We start from the raw sequence: 12,998 nt of genomic DNA, 5'->3' as shown, positions 1-12,998 counted from the left end.
CCTCCTCTTCTCCATTTACACTACATCACTAGGCCCCATCATACAGGCTCACGGCTTCTCCTACCACTGCTACGCCGATGACACACAGCTCTACCTCTCTTTTCATCCAGACGATCCAACGGTAGCTACTCGGATCTCGGGTTGCCTGGCGGACATCTCGACATGGATGCAAGAGTACCATCTACAGCTCAACCTGACAAAGACTGAGCTGCTTGTATTCCCCTGCCACTCCAACTACACAGCATGACTTCACCATCCAGCTAGGTTCTTCGTCAATTACCCCATCAACCTCAGTCAGAAATCTTGGTGTAATCCTCGATGACCAACTAACCTTCAAAGATCACATTGCAAAGACTGCTCGATCCTGCAGGTTTGCACTACACAACATCAGAAAGATCAGGCCCTTTCTAACAGAGCAAGCTGCACAGCTACTTGTCCAGGCCCTTGTCATTTCTAGACTGGACTACTGCAATGCTCTTCTGGCTGGACTTCCATCGAACACAATAAAACCTCTACAAATGATTCAGAATGCAGCGGCACGGCTGGTATTCAATGAGCCCAAGAAAACCCATGTTACACCTCTCTTTATCTCCTTACATTGGCTACCGATTGCAGCTCGCATCAAGTTCAAGGCACTGATGCTTGCATATAGAACAACCACAGACTCGGCACCGGTCTACTTCCACTCACTATTACAAATCTACACACCCTCTAGAAGTCTGAGATCTGCTGGTACCATCTCAAAGAGGCTCGAAATCACTCTCCAGAACTTTCTCGTTCTCTGTTCCTGGCTGGTGGAACGATCTTCCCGTACATATCCGAATGCTGGATCTCTGTCAATCTTTAAGAAACTGCTGAAAACTCACATCTTTCAGCAATACCTGACCCTCATCATAAAAAAAAAAAAAAAAAAAAAAACTCTCACTGTCTCTGTCTCTCTTCTCATCCCCTTGTTTATTCCTTCCCTTCTGGCATGTACTAATTTGAACACTCCCTGTGACTGGGTGTTATAAGCACTTACTCTGTCTGTTTGTCTCTCAAAAAATGAATCGCTGTTGTACTCTCAATTGTAAGTCGCTTTGGATAAAAGCGTCTGTAAAATGACTAAATGTAAATGTAAATGTAAATGTAAAAGCTCACTAGATCACGTTTCTTAAAATTCTCAAGATCTTTCTTGTTTTTATGCAGGAGATAAAAAAAGCAATAACTAGCTTGTTGATATATTTAGTTTTTAATGCTGGCTCTTTCTATAAATATGAAGCAGAATTCACCAAACACTTGATTACTTGTCGCTCTGCTGCTACTTCCTGTTCCAGGACTATATGCAGGTTGCATTGTTCGCTGTTCGCCTTTTAGATTGTTGTTCCTAGTATCCTTGTGTTTGCCTAGTTATAGATTCCTTGGTTTTGACCCTGCCTGTCTTCTGATTCTCTGATTGTTTGCTGCCTGACCTGACCTTCGCCTGTTTCTGGATTTTGTTATTGCCTCGCCTCTTATACATCTGTTTGCCCTGTTTGATGCCTGCCTGTTTTGACCATGCCTTCGTTTAATAAAAGCCTGCATATTGATCCATGCACGCCTCAGACCGCTCATGCGTGACATTACTGATCCACTAACAGAGAATATGATCTGAGTTCAGGCCATCTCTGGATAGTTGTATTTAACTGATGTCTGTGTTGATACAGCAGAAATTCTGCTCATTATGAGAAGAAGCTTCAAACGTGATATAGATCTGCTGTAGTAGATCTACAGTGTTGTGAATCTGATCTTGATGGAAATTAATGTGCAGTGCATTCAGTATCATTCACACAATCAAAATAATTAGCCACACTGAATATTTTTCATGAGAAATATCCACAATCATAAATATTAATTATTGCCCCAAACTACTGAATCCCACACAAAATTTCTGAGTAACCTATAACTTTTAACACAACTGTGTTGACATTCATCATCAAAACAACAGCAGCTGCACCTAAATATTATAATATAATATTTATATATACAACTCACCTCAGTGTGTTTAGTCGACAGTTAGGATCCTGAAGTAAATCACTGAGCTCCTTCACTCCTGATGATCCAGGATCATTTCCTATGAGATCCAGCTCTATCAGGTGTGAAGGGTTTGATCTCAGGGCTGAAGACAGAGCTTTATAACCTTCTTCACTGATACTGCAATCTGAGAGTCTAAAAAGGTTTTTATCATATTCAGGTTATATAATTAATATTACTGCAAATATTAATTTGAATGACTTTTTTTAAAGATTATTACAGTAATATTTTTCTTTTGATCAGAAGAGAACGTCGCCATTAAAACCAAACACTAGTTCATTACATTGACCTGAGTTTCTCCAATGTGCATTCTTTATATTCTAAAGTGTTCTGGAGTTTTTCATCCAAATGATGCAAGTATAAAACAAGAACATTTATGTTTTGAAATGCCATAACATAAGTCCACTCTTAAACCACATTGAAATTCTGAGGTAGGAACTGAAATATAGAGTTCATGCTGGAATTAAACCTTTAGGAGCTAGGTTTTCAAAAGCTTGTGGCTTGAAAGGACTTAAAGATAGAGATCTACTGTAAATTAAAAAAATGGTGGGAATGGTCGAACGTTTGTGTGGGCTGTAAATATACTAATGTAATTTGCCTGTTATGAAGTTATCAGGGGATGGTCCATCCCGAGTTTCATAACATTCATAATATTCAGGATATTTGAATTGAAGTTCAAAATGTTTTATCCTCATTCTAAATTAGCAGACAATAGAAAACAGACAATAAAACAGAAGTGTTAATTTATTATTTTAAATAAATGGTAAAACCCATATGAACAGTAGTATACTTTATGAATAGTTAATTAGTAATAAGTACAAAATAATAAATATTATATAAGGAAAATAATAGCTATATATATATATATATATATATATATATATATATATATATATATATATATATATATATATATATATATATATATAATGGATGTTTGAACTTATTGGCATGCTATTTTTAATCTTCATTCCAAAAAGATTAGAAAAGAGAAAACAACAATAAAACATTATAAAAGTGCATTTATGACTACATTCATACACTAGTAATAAAACACACATGAACAGTATCTTATATTTTGATCAGTTCATCAGTAATATTCATGAAATAATAGATAGTTATTCCGAGGCCTGTCCCATCAGAGCCGCTCTGGCTGGATCAATAGAGCTAGTGCTGCTTACAGAAATATTTCTCATGGTTTCTCAAACACTTTGCATAGGATCATGGTGATCATCTAGAATCAAAGTACTATATGTCTGCCATTTAGTATTTGGGAATACAAATAAAATATTGCACCATATTCACCATAGGAACTGAAGTCTATTTTAACAAGTATGAGGTTTTGTCACAATTATCTGCTTAGAGGATTAAAGCCTATCAAATACACTAAGCTCAAGCAGTTCTGTCCTTAATTATTTGGCACATTATCTAGGTCCATGTTAAAAGATGTATGTGAGTTCTAATTAAACCTAGAGATTGTCACAGAACTTACCTCAGTATCTTTAATGTACAATTAGCATTCTTCAGTCCAGTGCAGAGCAGCTTCACTCCTGAATCCTGCAGATTATTATTGTTCATGTTCAGCTCTTTCAGACTGGAATCTGATTCAAGAACTGAAGCCAGAGCTGAACAGCTTTTGTCTGTTAAACCACAATCATTTAGCCTACAAGACAAATAAATCAAATCACAGAGTTAGATACATGTAATATATTTTGTAAATATAAAAATTTAATTGATACCAATTATTAAACATAAGTATACTGCATTTTATATTTATATATATATATATATATATATATATATATATATATATATATATATATATATATATATATATATATATATTACACACATGCACAATCTTATGCAAAAGTTTAGACACCCCTCGATAAATAACAGATTTTGGTGATTTGTTCATTGAAAAGATGTTAAGATAGTCTCACTAAAAATGTATTTTAGAAAAGATTTTCAGCACAAATTGATGCACAGTTACTTATTGTGCCATAAATTGAACAAATACAACCAAATCATAAAACCATTAATATAATTTATAACAGTTTAATAAACACCATTATACAGTACATACAGTGGGTACAGAAAGTACTCAGACCTCCTTAAATGTTTCACTCTGTTATATTGCAGTCATTGGCTTTATTTTTTTCAGTTGTTTTCCTTATTGTACACAGAGCACCCCATATTGACAGAAAAAAACTGAATTGTTGACATTTTTGCATATTTATTAAAAATGAAAAACTGAAATATCACATGGTCCTAAGTATTCAAACCAAGCATAAACTCAGTATTAATTATAAGCACCCTTTTGATCTAATACAGCCATGAGTCTTTTTGGGAAATGGATTTGGGGATCCTCTGCCATTCCTCCTTGCAGATCCTCTCTAGTTCTTTCTGCCACCACCTGATGCTCCCCCACCACCATGCTTCACACTTGGGACTGTATTGGACAGGTGATGAGCAGTGCCTGGTTTTTGCCACACATACCACTTAGAATTAAGGCCAATAGTTCTATCTTCGTCTCATCAGACCAGAGAATCTTATTTCTCACCATCTTAGCAAACCCAATGCTGGCTTTCATGTGTCTTCCACTGAGGAGTGGCTTCTGGCAGGCCACTCTGCCATAAAGCCCGGACTGGTGGAGGGCTGCAGTGATAGTTGAATTTCTACAACTTTCTCCCATCTCCTGACTGCATCTCTGGAGCTCAGCCATAGAGATCTTTGGGTTCTTCTTTACCTCTTTCAGCAAGGCACTTCTCAAAAGCTCAGTTTGGCCAGAATGCCAGCTCTAAGAAGGGTTCTGGTCATCCCAAACATCTTTCATTTAAATATTATGGAGGCCACTGCGAACCTTAAGTCTCTGAGCTCTTCAAGCAGTTCCTTTGACCTCATGATTCTCATATACTCTGACATGCACTGTGAGCTGTAAGTTCTTATATAGACAGGTGTGTGGCTTTCCTAATAAAGTCCAATCAGTAAAATCAAACACAGCTTAACTCAAATGAAGGTGTAGAACCATGTCAAGGATGATCAGAAGAAATGGACAGCACCTGAGTTAAATATATAAGTGTCACAGCAAAGGGTCTGAATACTTAAGACCATGTGATATTTCAGGGTTTAATAAAAAAACTAGAAAAACTACACAAAGGGGTGGATTAGAAGCCGAATCCTCAGTAATGCTTGACAAAAGCTCCACCTCTAGAACACTAAAGGACACAAGATGATGCCGCATTGTATTTTTTGATATTTCTAGAAATATTAATTTAGTACGTGTGCACTGCCTGTAGTTACACCACTGGCCTCACCTCAGTGTGTTTAGTTGACAGTTAGGATCCTGAAGTAAATCACTGAGCTCCTTCACTCCTGATGATCCAGGATCATTTCCTATGAGATCCAGCTCTATCAGGTGTGAAGGGTTTGATCTCAGGGCTGAAGACAGAGCTTTATAACCTTCTTCACTGATACTGCAGTCTGAGAGTCTAAAAAAAAGGATTTTATTATATTGAAAGATATATAATTAATAATTCTACAAAAAGGTTTAATTGCTTTCTCCTTCTACTTTGTAACGGTGGCGTATTTTATTCACAAAACACAATATGAAAAGTTAGTTCAAGCGCCAGGCAGATTAAATCCACCAACAAAATAGTTTAGTTCAGAATGAGCTGACCACCAGTTACACACTGTTTACACTCACATAATCCACACCCATGAACAAGCACGAGGAAAAAAGATACATATATACGTATAAATTCAGTGAAAATGTATAATTGCAGATTTTCCCCAAAACAAGACAAATGATCACATCACTCAAGTTCTTTTAAGTAGGCTATACAGAGTTCATAAGAAGAAAGAAAAGAAAAGAGGAAAAGAGAAAAGGGAAAAAAACAAGGCTTTTTAATTCCCAGGGACTTAATTTCCCAGAACTCACAAATTTACCATCAACATTTATGACCTATGAATGTAACAATTATGAATAAAATGTGCGTTTATGTGTTTGTGTGTGAATTTGTTTGTTACAATGTGTCGTCAGGGCAAATGCTATCTGTTCGAGTTTGTAAAGTAGTGCCCAATGTTCAATGTGCGCTCTCCTAGGCTCCGCCTCAGCTCGCATATGATTAAAGTTCAGATAAAGCGTGTTAATAATAATATAAGTGAACGCAGAGTACCTCAATCCATTTGGAATCAGCTCACTCTTACGACATCTTACGAGCAATCCGAAGCACAGACGCCAAACACTCAGATCCAATGAACAGCACCCCAGGCGGAACTCCCAAGCACAAACTCGACGACGATCCAACGACACAGCGTCCACAACACAAGCGATATCCTCCAATCCTCCGACTGTGGAACAATCCGAAGCACAGACGCCAAACACTCCGATCCGATGAACAACACCTCAGGCGGGACTGCTAAAGCACAGATTCGACGATCGCACCAGCAAAACTCCCGCAGCATTCACATAGGATCGCCGTCTCCCCAGTCATTGCATTGAAGAATCAAAATGTACAACACCAATAATCGGAATCACTCGCGACTCATGAGTCGCCTCCGCCATGACAGTTGCACTTTGACCCCGACGCACACACACACACACACACCCCCACACGTTTGTGTGCCCCCCTTTATCTGTTAGGTCCGCTTTGTATAACGTGTAATGCGTTTCTTATTGGTCACACACACACAAATAATAATAATAATAATAATAATAATAAAAATAATAACAAAAATACTGTACGATTCATTTAATCGCTACATTCCCCCTCCCTTGGAAAAAAAAAAAAAAAAAAAAAAATCTTCCTGGTTACTCAATCAGAATCCTAGAAATTCTTCTTCATCCTCTGAAGTTTCCTGAAATATTTGCAAAAGTTTTTCCTTATTTTGAATCTCTAGTTCTTCTGCCGTGGGGTAGCACGGTTTCATGTTACACATGGGCTGTGTGGACATGATCGCCTGTAGTCTCCTGTGCCACACGGTAATTAAGTGGACCCAACTTCTGGATAATCCGGTAGGGACCTTTCCATTTTGTGGCTAACTTGGCAGTAAATTTGTCTTTAGCACTCGACTGAGGAAAGTTCCTAATCCACACACGATCTTGTTCCTTAAATGTTAGCTCCCTTCGATTTTTGTTGTAATTCCTTGTTTGTCGTACAAGAGCTCTTTTACTGTTCGCAATCGCTTTAAGCTGGAGCTGTTTGATATCATGAACCACATCATATCCAGACATATCTGGCTTAAAACTCTGGTCTCGAAGGAGTTTGTCCATTGGACTCTGCAGCTTCCTTCCTAGTTGCAGTTCCGCTGGAGTCATACCTACGGTTTCTTGGACGGCAGAATTCAGGGCGAATCTGAACTCAGGTAAATGCTGGTCCCACTTGCTGTGATTCTCATCCAGGTATGCAGCAATCATGCATTTAAGTGTGCGGTTGACTCTCTCAGTCATATTCGTCTGAGGATGGTATGCTGTGGTCAACTTGGGAGTTACCTTCCATTTCTCACAAATCTCCTTAAAGACAGATGACATAAATTGTGTTCCTCGATCAGATAACACAAAATCAGGCACACCCCCACCGGGTCAGAATTTCTTTCCTGAAAATTGCAGCGACTGTTTGAGCTGTGGCATTACGCATGGGAACATCTCCACCCAGCGAGAGAAATAATCAATGAAGACCAGAAGATATTGATGTCGGCTGGAACTAGATGGCAAAGGCCCCATGATATCCACCCCAGCATTTCATTAGGGTGAGTGACCATAGTGTGTTGTAATTTTCCAGCAGCTTTTTGATTGACAGTCTTAAACTGTTGACATTTCACACATCTCTTTACCCATTTCCTTACATCACTCCACATCCCATGCCAATAGGCCACCTCTTGGATCCTTTTATAGGTCTTGTATACTCCTCCATGACCACTCAAGGGGCTGGCATGATAGTACTGAAGAATCTGGTGAATGAGGTTACTAGGAATGCATATTCGAAAATGCAACTTATCATCCAGATAAACTTTACGATAAAGTTTGTCTTCCAGTACCTCATACTGCTCTTTCAGATTGACATCACCTTTCGCCATATCCTGGAATATTTTCATGATGACCACGTCTTGATGTTGTTCTTCCCAGATCTTCTCCATAGAGATTGGAAATTCATCTGGCTCTTTTTGACTAGTGTACAGGTTGCAGTTAACACTGTGAATTCGAGAGAGTGCATCAGGTGCCACATTAAGTTTACCTTTCCTGTATTCAACAATAAAATCAAATCTCTGTAAGCGTAGAGCCCATCTGATCAGCCGACTGGAAGTCTTGGTGGAGTCCATTACCCACTGTAGTGCGGAATGGTCAGTCACAACAGTAAACAGCTTGTGTTCGAGATAATGCTGCCACTTCTCAAGGGCCCAAACAACTGCCAAACACTCCTTCTCAGTCACAGAATAATTTTCTTCCGCATGGTTTAAAGCTCTGCTAGCATAAGCTATAACCACCTCTTTTCCCATAATCCTTCTGTGTCAGCACTGCACCCAATCCGGTTTCACTCGCGTCAGTGTAGACAATGAAAGGGTGTTGTAAATTTGGGTGTCCCAGAATGGGGGGAGTGATCAAGCAATTCTTAAGTTGTTCAAAGGCTTGTTGGCACTGTGGGGTCCATTGGAATTCCTTGCACTTCTTTTTCAGAGAATTAAGTGGTTCAGCAATCTGGGTAAAATGAGGAACAAAACGATGGTACCAACCGTTAAACCAAGAAACCTTTGGACTTCTTTGAGGTTTCTTGGGACTGGAAATAGGATCGAATGGCTTCAACTTTGCTAGGATCAGCAGAGATGCCTTGAATGTTCACGACATGACCCAGGAATGTCAATTCCTGCAAGCAGAATTTGCTTTTCTTAAGGTTGATTGTCAGACCGGCTTTTTTCAACTTGTTGAGAACACTCTGAATGTCAAATAAGTGCTGTTCAACAGTGGGAGAATAGATGATCATCTATATAGACAAAGCAATTGTGGCCACGTAATTCACCCAAAACGATTTCCATCAACCTTTGGAAAGAAGCTGGAGCATTTTTCAAACCAAACGGCATAACATTAAAATGGAATAATCCAAAGGTGTGATGAATGCAGTTACTGCTGTACTTAAAGGGTCCATAGTCACCTGCCAGTATCCACTATTTAAGTCAATAGAAGAAAAATCGTAGCACCAGAAAGAGACTCCAAAATTCCTGCCATATTTGGTAGTGGGTAGGCATCACTTTCTGTAACTGCATTTACCTTACGGTAATCAACACAAAAACGAAGACTCCCATCCTTTTTAGGTACTAATACGACAGGTGATGCCCAGCCTGAATGTGAAGGTGATACTATGCCTGCATCCAACATTTCTTGCAGCTGTTTTTCCACAACATGTTGTTTGGTAGGAGACATGCGATATGGTCGCTGTTTTATTGGTACTTGTTGGGTGAGGTAAATACGATGTTGAAGAACATCAGTACGACCCAAACTGAGTGTACATACCTGTGAATTAGTCTCAAGAATATAACGTAACTGACCTTTACCCTCAGCGGATAAATGAGCTTCCTCTACAGCATTGTCAACGAAGTTCCGTATATCCTGGTCATCCACGCTGAACATAACTGTAGGTTGGGGAGGAGGAATTGAACTCAAAAGAGAGATAGTACGACTAGAATTCACTTGGTGCCTTCCTTTCCCAAGTCCAGTTTCCGGCACACTTGCACTGCCTAGTTGAAATAAATAATTCACATCTGGAGCAGATTTAAAGGTGTAACTCTTGTCAGTAACATTTATCAGTAACCCACTGAAAAAAATAAAATCCAAACCCAGTACGACTGCGTAAGCCAAAGCTTTGGGCGCTAAAACAGCAACTGGTATGGTGAACTCTTGATCATGGAGACGAATGGAGATGTTCACCCATCCCAGAGGAACTTCTGCTTCTCCATTGGCCAAATATAGAGGTCCAAATGTCCAAGGTTGGAGATCACTGCCTGACAAAGCAAGGGTTTTCCAGAGAGTTTCATGAACAAGTGTATAGCTTGCGCCAGTATCAACAATGGCTTTTCCTGTCCATGAACCAATGGTAACCGGGACAATTAACTGTTGAGGTACACTAACAGGATTTCCAGGGCTAGCACCCGTCCTTGGAACTGGAAAGGTGGAATCAGACTTATCTGGACCTGCTCGAGAGTTCTTTGTGGATGTAGAAGTAATGGAATTGTTTGAAGGTTGACCAGGCTGTTTAGAAGGGTGAAAGTTTCGTTTGTTACTCTGTAGTTGGTGACCTGAAGTCTGGGTAAGTTGAGGAGAAGTGAAGTAAGGACAAACACCAGGTGCATGAAATCCTTTACACCGCCAACATTGCACAGTGGCCTGGGAAGCAGCAACTCCTTTAGATGGCATTATATTGGGCTTCACAGCAATTTTCTCATCACACTGTTTCTGTTGTTCATGATCTCTCTCCAGTTGGTGACCCAGACGAACTAGCTCTTCTACAGTAGTGACATGGCTACGAAGATGACTGGCCAGATATGGTTTTATGTTTTTAAGAATCATCTTAACAATGTCTACCTCAGTTAAACTTGGTTTCCATCTTTTACAGAGGGCTCTATAAGTAAAGGCGAAATCCCTAATTGACTCCTTCTCTCCTTGGATCCTGTGACGAACACGTTCAGCTAACTCGTCTTCATAATCCTCAGCCAAAAAAGCAGCAAGAAAAACAGATTGGAACTCACTCCATGTGGTGACAGATGTCCTTACAACTTCCCACCAATCCCGAGCAGTTCCAGATAACACGGTTCTGAACGTGGCTAAAATGTCTGTATCCACTAAAGGATGTAAAGCAAGAAAGTCTTCACAACGTGTTATATAAAGCAATGGATCTGGATCATCAGATGGTTTTCCATACGTAGGGAAGCTTATTTTGATATGATCATTTTTAACCATGGGAGCAGCAACGACTGGAGAATTTAAAGAAGATGGAGGCAAAGAGAAGGATTAACAGGAGTAGTACGTCCTCATGCTTAAATCATCCATTCTTTTTTCTTGACAATGAAAGTTTTCCTCCATTTTTGATTGTAGTTCTTTCATATTCGTGGACAATCCATCAGTAACTGAAGACAATTGGTGAGTTTCATGCAGTAATTGACCACATTCATGCTGTAATTGCTGCTGAATTCCTTTCACATCCTGTTGAATTTCAGATTGGAGCTGTTGTACCATAAAACGCACCTCTGAAACCAAAGTGTTTTCCATTTCCTGGAGTTCCTTAGACATCATACATTTCATAGCTTTAATCATCTGATCAGACTCAGTTTCAGCTTGTGGTTTCTTTACAGAGAAATGTAAATCAAGAGAAGTTGTTGCTTAACCTCTTCAACCTTTTCATCCATCTTATTGAACCGACTCTCAGAAGTGGATTGAATGAATTTCAATTCTTTAGTGAGTTCACTTATGGCTTTTCCTTGTTTGATCATGAAATCATGCATTTGATCCCAGTTACCTTGTGCTTGAGTACTGAGTTGACCAATTCCTCTTCCAGGTGTTGGCAGGGTTATGGGTAGATCATACTGCACCCCAGAAGATGGAGACAATGTTGGTGACACAACAGGTGACACTCCAAGTGCAGACGAGCATAGCTGCATGGGTTCAGCTCCTGTTTGTTCATGTGAATGAGTTTGAACTGGAGTCCTGACACCTACTGAAGGATACTTCAAATGAACATGGCTTCGAGATTGAACAGGATGATCTGATTGAATGGCTAACTCATTGAATGCAGAAACGTGAGGTGACTGATGCTGCGCAAGTGTCCAATTTGGAGTGGACACATCTGGAACGTCCATATCAACAAAAGTTGAGGGTGAAGAAGGTTGCTCGCCATAACTACACAAGCACTTTGATGTGGGTATTGTTTGTGTCAGTATTTGTATATACATTAAATTTGCCGTTTAACTGCAAAAATGTAACCCACAATAATTCTTACATTTCAGTGCAACATCCTGCAAAGCAATGTGTAAAATACTTAATTATTCAGTACAACCACAGTCCTATTTAGTTTTAGTCTGCTTCCCAAAACACTGAAGGAAATGTGATCATATTAAACAGGGAGCACACTTCAATATTTCACAAAGGTCAACAATGGCAAATTCAATTTCTCATTAGTGTACTCACACTTCAGTAAACAATTCAAAGGCACACGAAAGTTCAATTCAAGTAAAAGTTCAAAGTTAATGTTCAGGAAAACTCATGAGTTCAATTCTAGTTCGAATTCAGTCCTTTCAAGTCCGTTTGGTCCCTGTTCGGGCGCCACTTATGTAACGGTGGCGTATTTTATTCACAAAACACAATATGAAAAGTTAGTTCGGGCGCCAGGCAGATTAAATCCACCAACAAAATAGTTTAGTTCAGAATGAGCTGACCACCAGTTACACACTGTTTACACTCACATAATCCACACCCATGAACAAGCACGAGGAAAAAAGATACATATATACGTATAAATTCAGTGAAAATGTATAATTGCAGATTTTCCCCAAAACAAGACAAATGATCACATCACTCAAGTTCTTTTAAGTAGGCTATACAGAGTTCATAAGAAGAAAGAAAAGAAAAGAGGAAAAGAGAAAAGGGAAAAAAACAAGGCTTTTTAATTCCCAGGGACTTAATTTCCCAGAACTCACAAATTTACCATCAACATTTATGACCTATGAATGTAACAATTATGAATAAAATGTGCGTTTATGTGTTTGTGTGTGAATTTGTTTGTTACAATGTGTCGTCGGGGCAAATACTATCTGTTCGAGTTTGTAAAGTAGTGCCCAATGTTCAATGTGCGCTCTCCTAGGCTCCGCCTCAGCTCGCATATGATTAAAGTTCAGATAAAGCGTGTTAATAATAATATAAGTGAACGCAGAGTACCTCAATCCATTTGGAATCAGCTCAC

The 12,998-nt window shown here is 39.1% G+C and overlaps 1 protein-coding gene across 1 annotated transcript in view; it reads right to left on the bottom strand.

Annotated features, from left to right (window-relative positions):
* The window catches only part of LOC122327901, a 359,865-nt gene that overhangs the window by 324,311 nt on the left and 22,556 nt on the right, over window positions 1–12,998 (bottom strand). Inside the window, 2 exon segments of the mRNA XM_043223567.1 lie at window positions 3,545–3,715; window positions 5,370–5,543. Of these exon segments, the coding sequence (XP_043079502.1) occupies window positions 3,545–3,715; window positions 5,370–5,543 (345 nt within the window).

This window comes from Puntigrus tetrazona, chromosome 22 (assembly GCF_018831695.1).
Source record: "Puntigrus tetrazona isolate hp1 chromosome 22, ASM1883169v1, whole genome shotgun sequence".
In the NCBI taxonomy this organism is placed as follows: Eukaryota; Metazoa; Chordata; class Actinopteri; order Cypriniformes; family Cyprinidae; genus Puntigrus; species Puntigrus tetrazona.
This window is presented reverse-complemented; position numbering and strand designations above follow the sequence as displayed.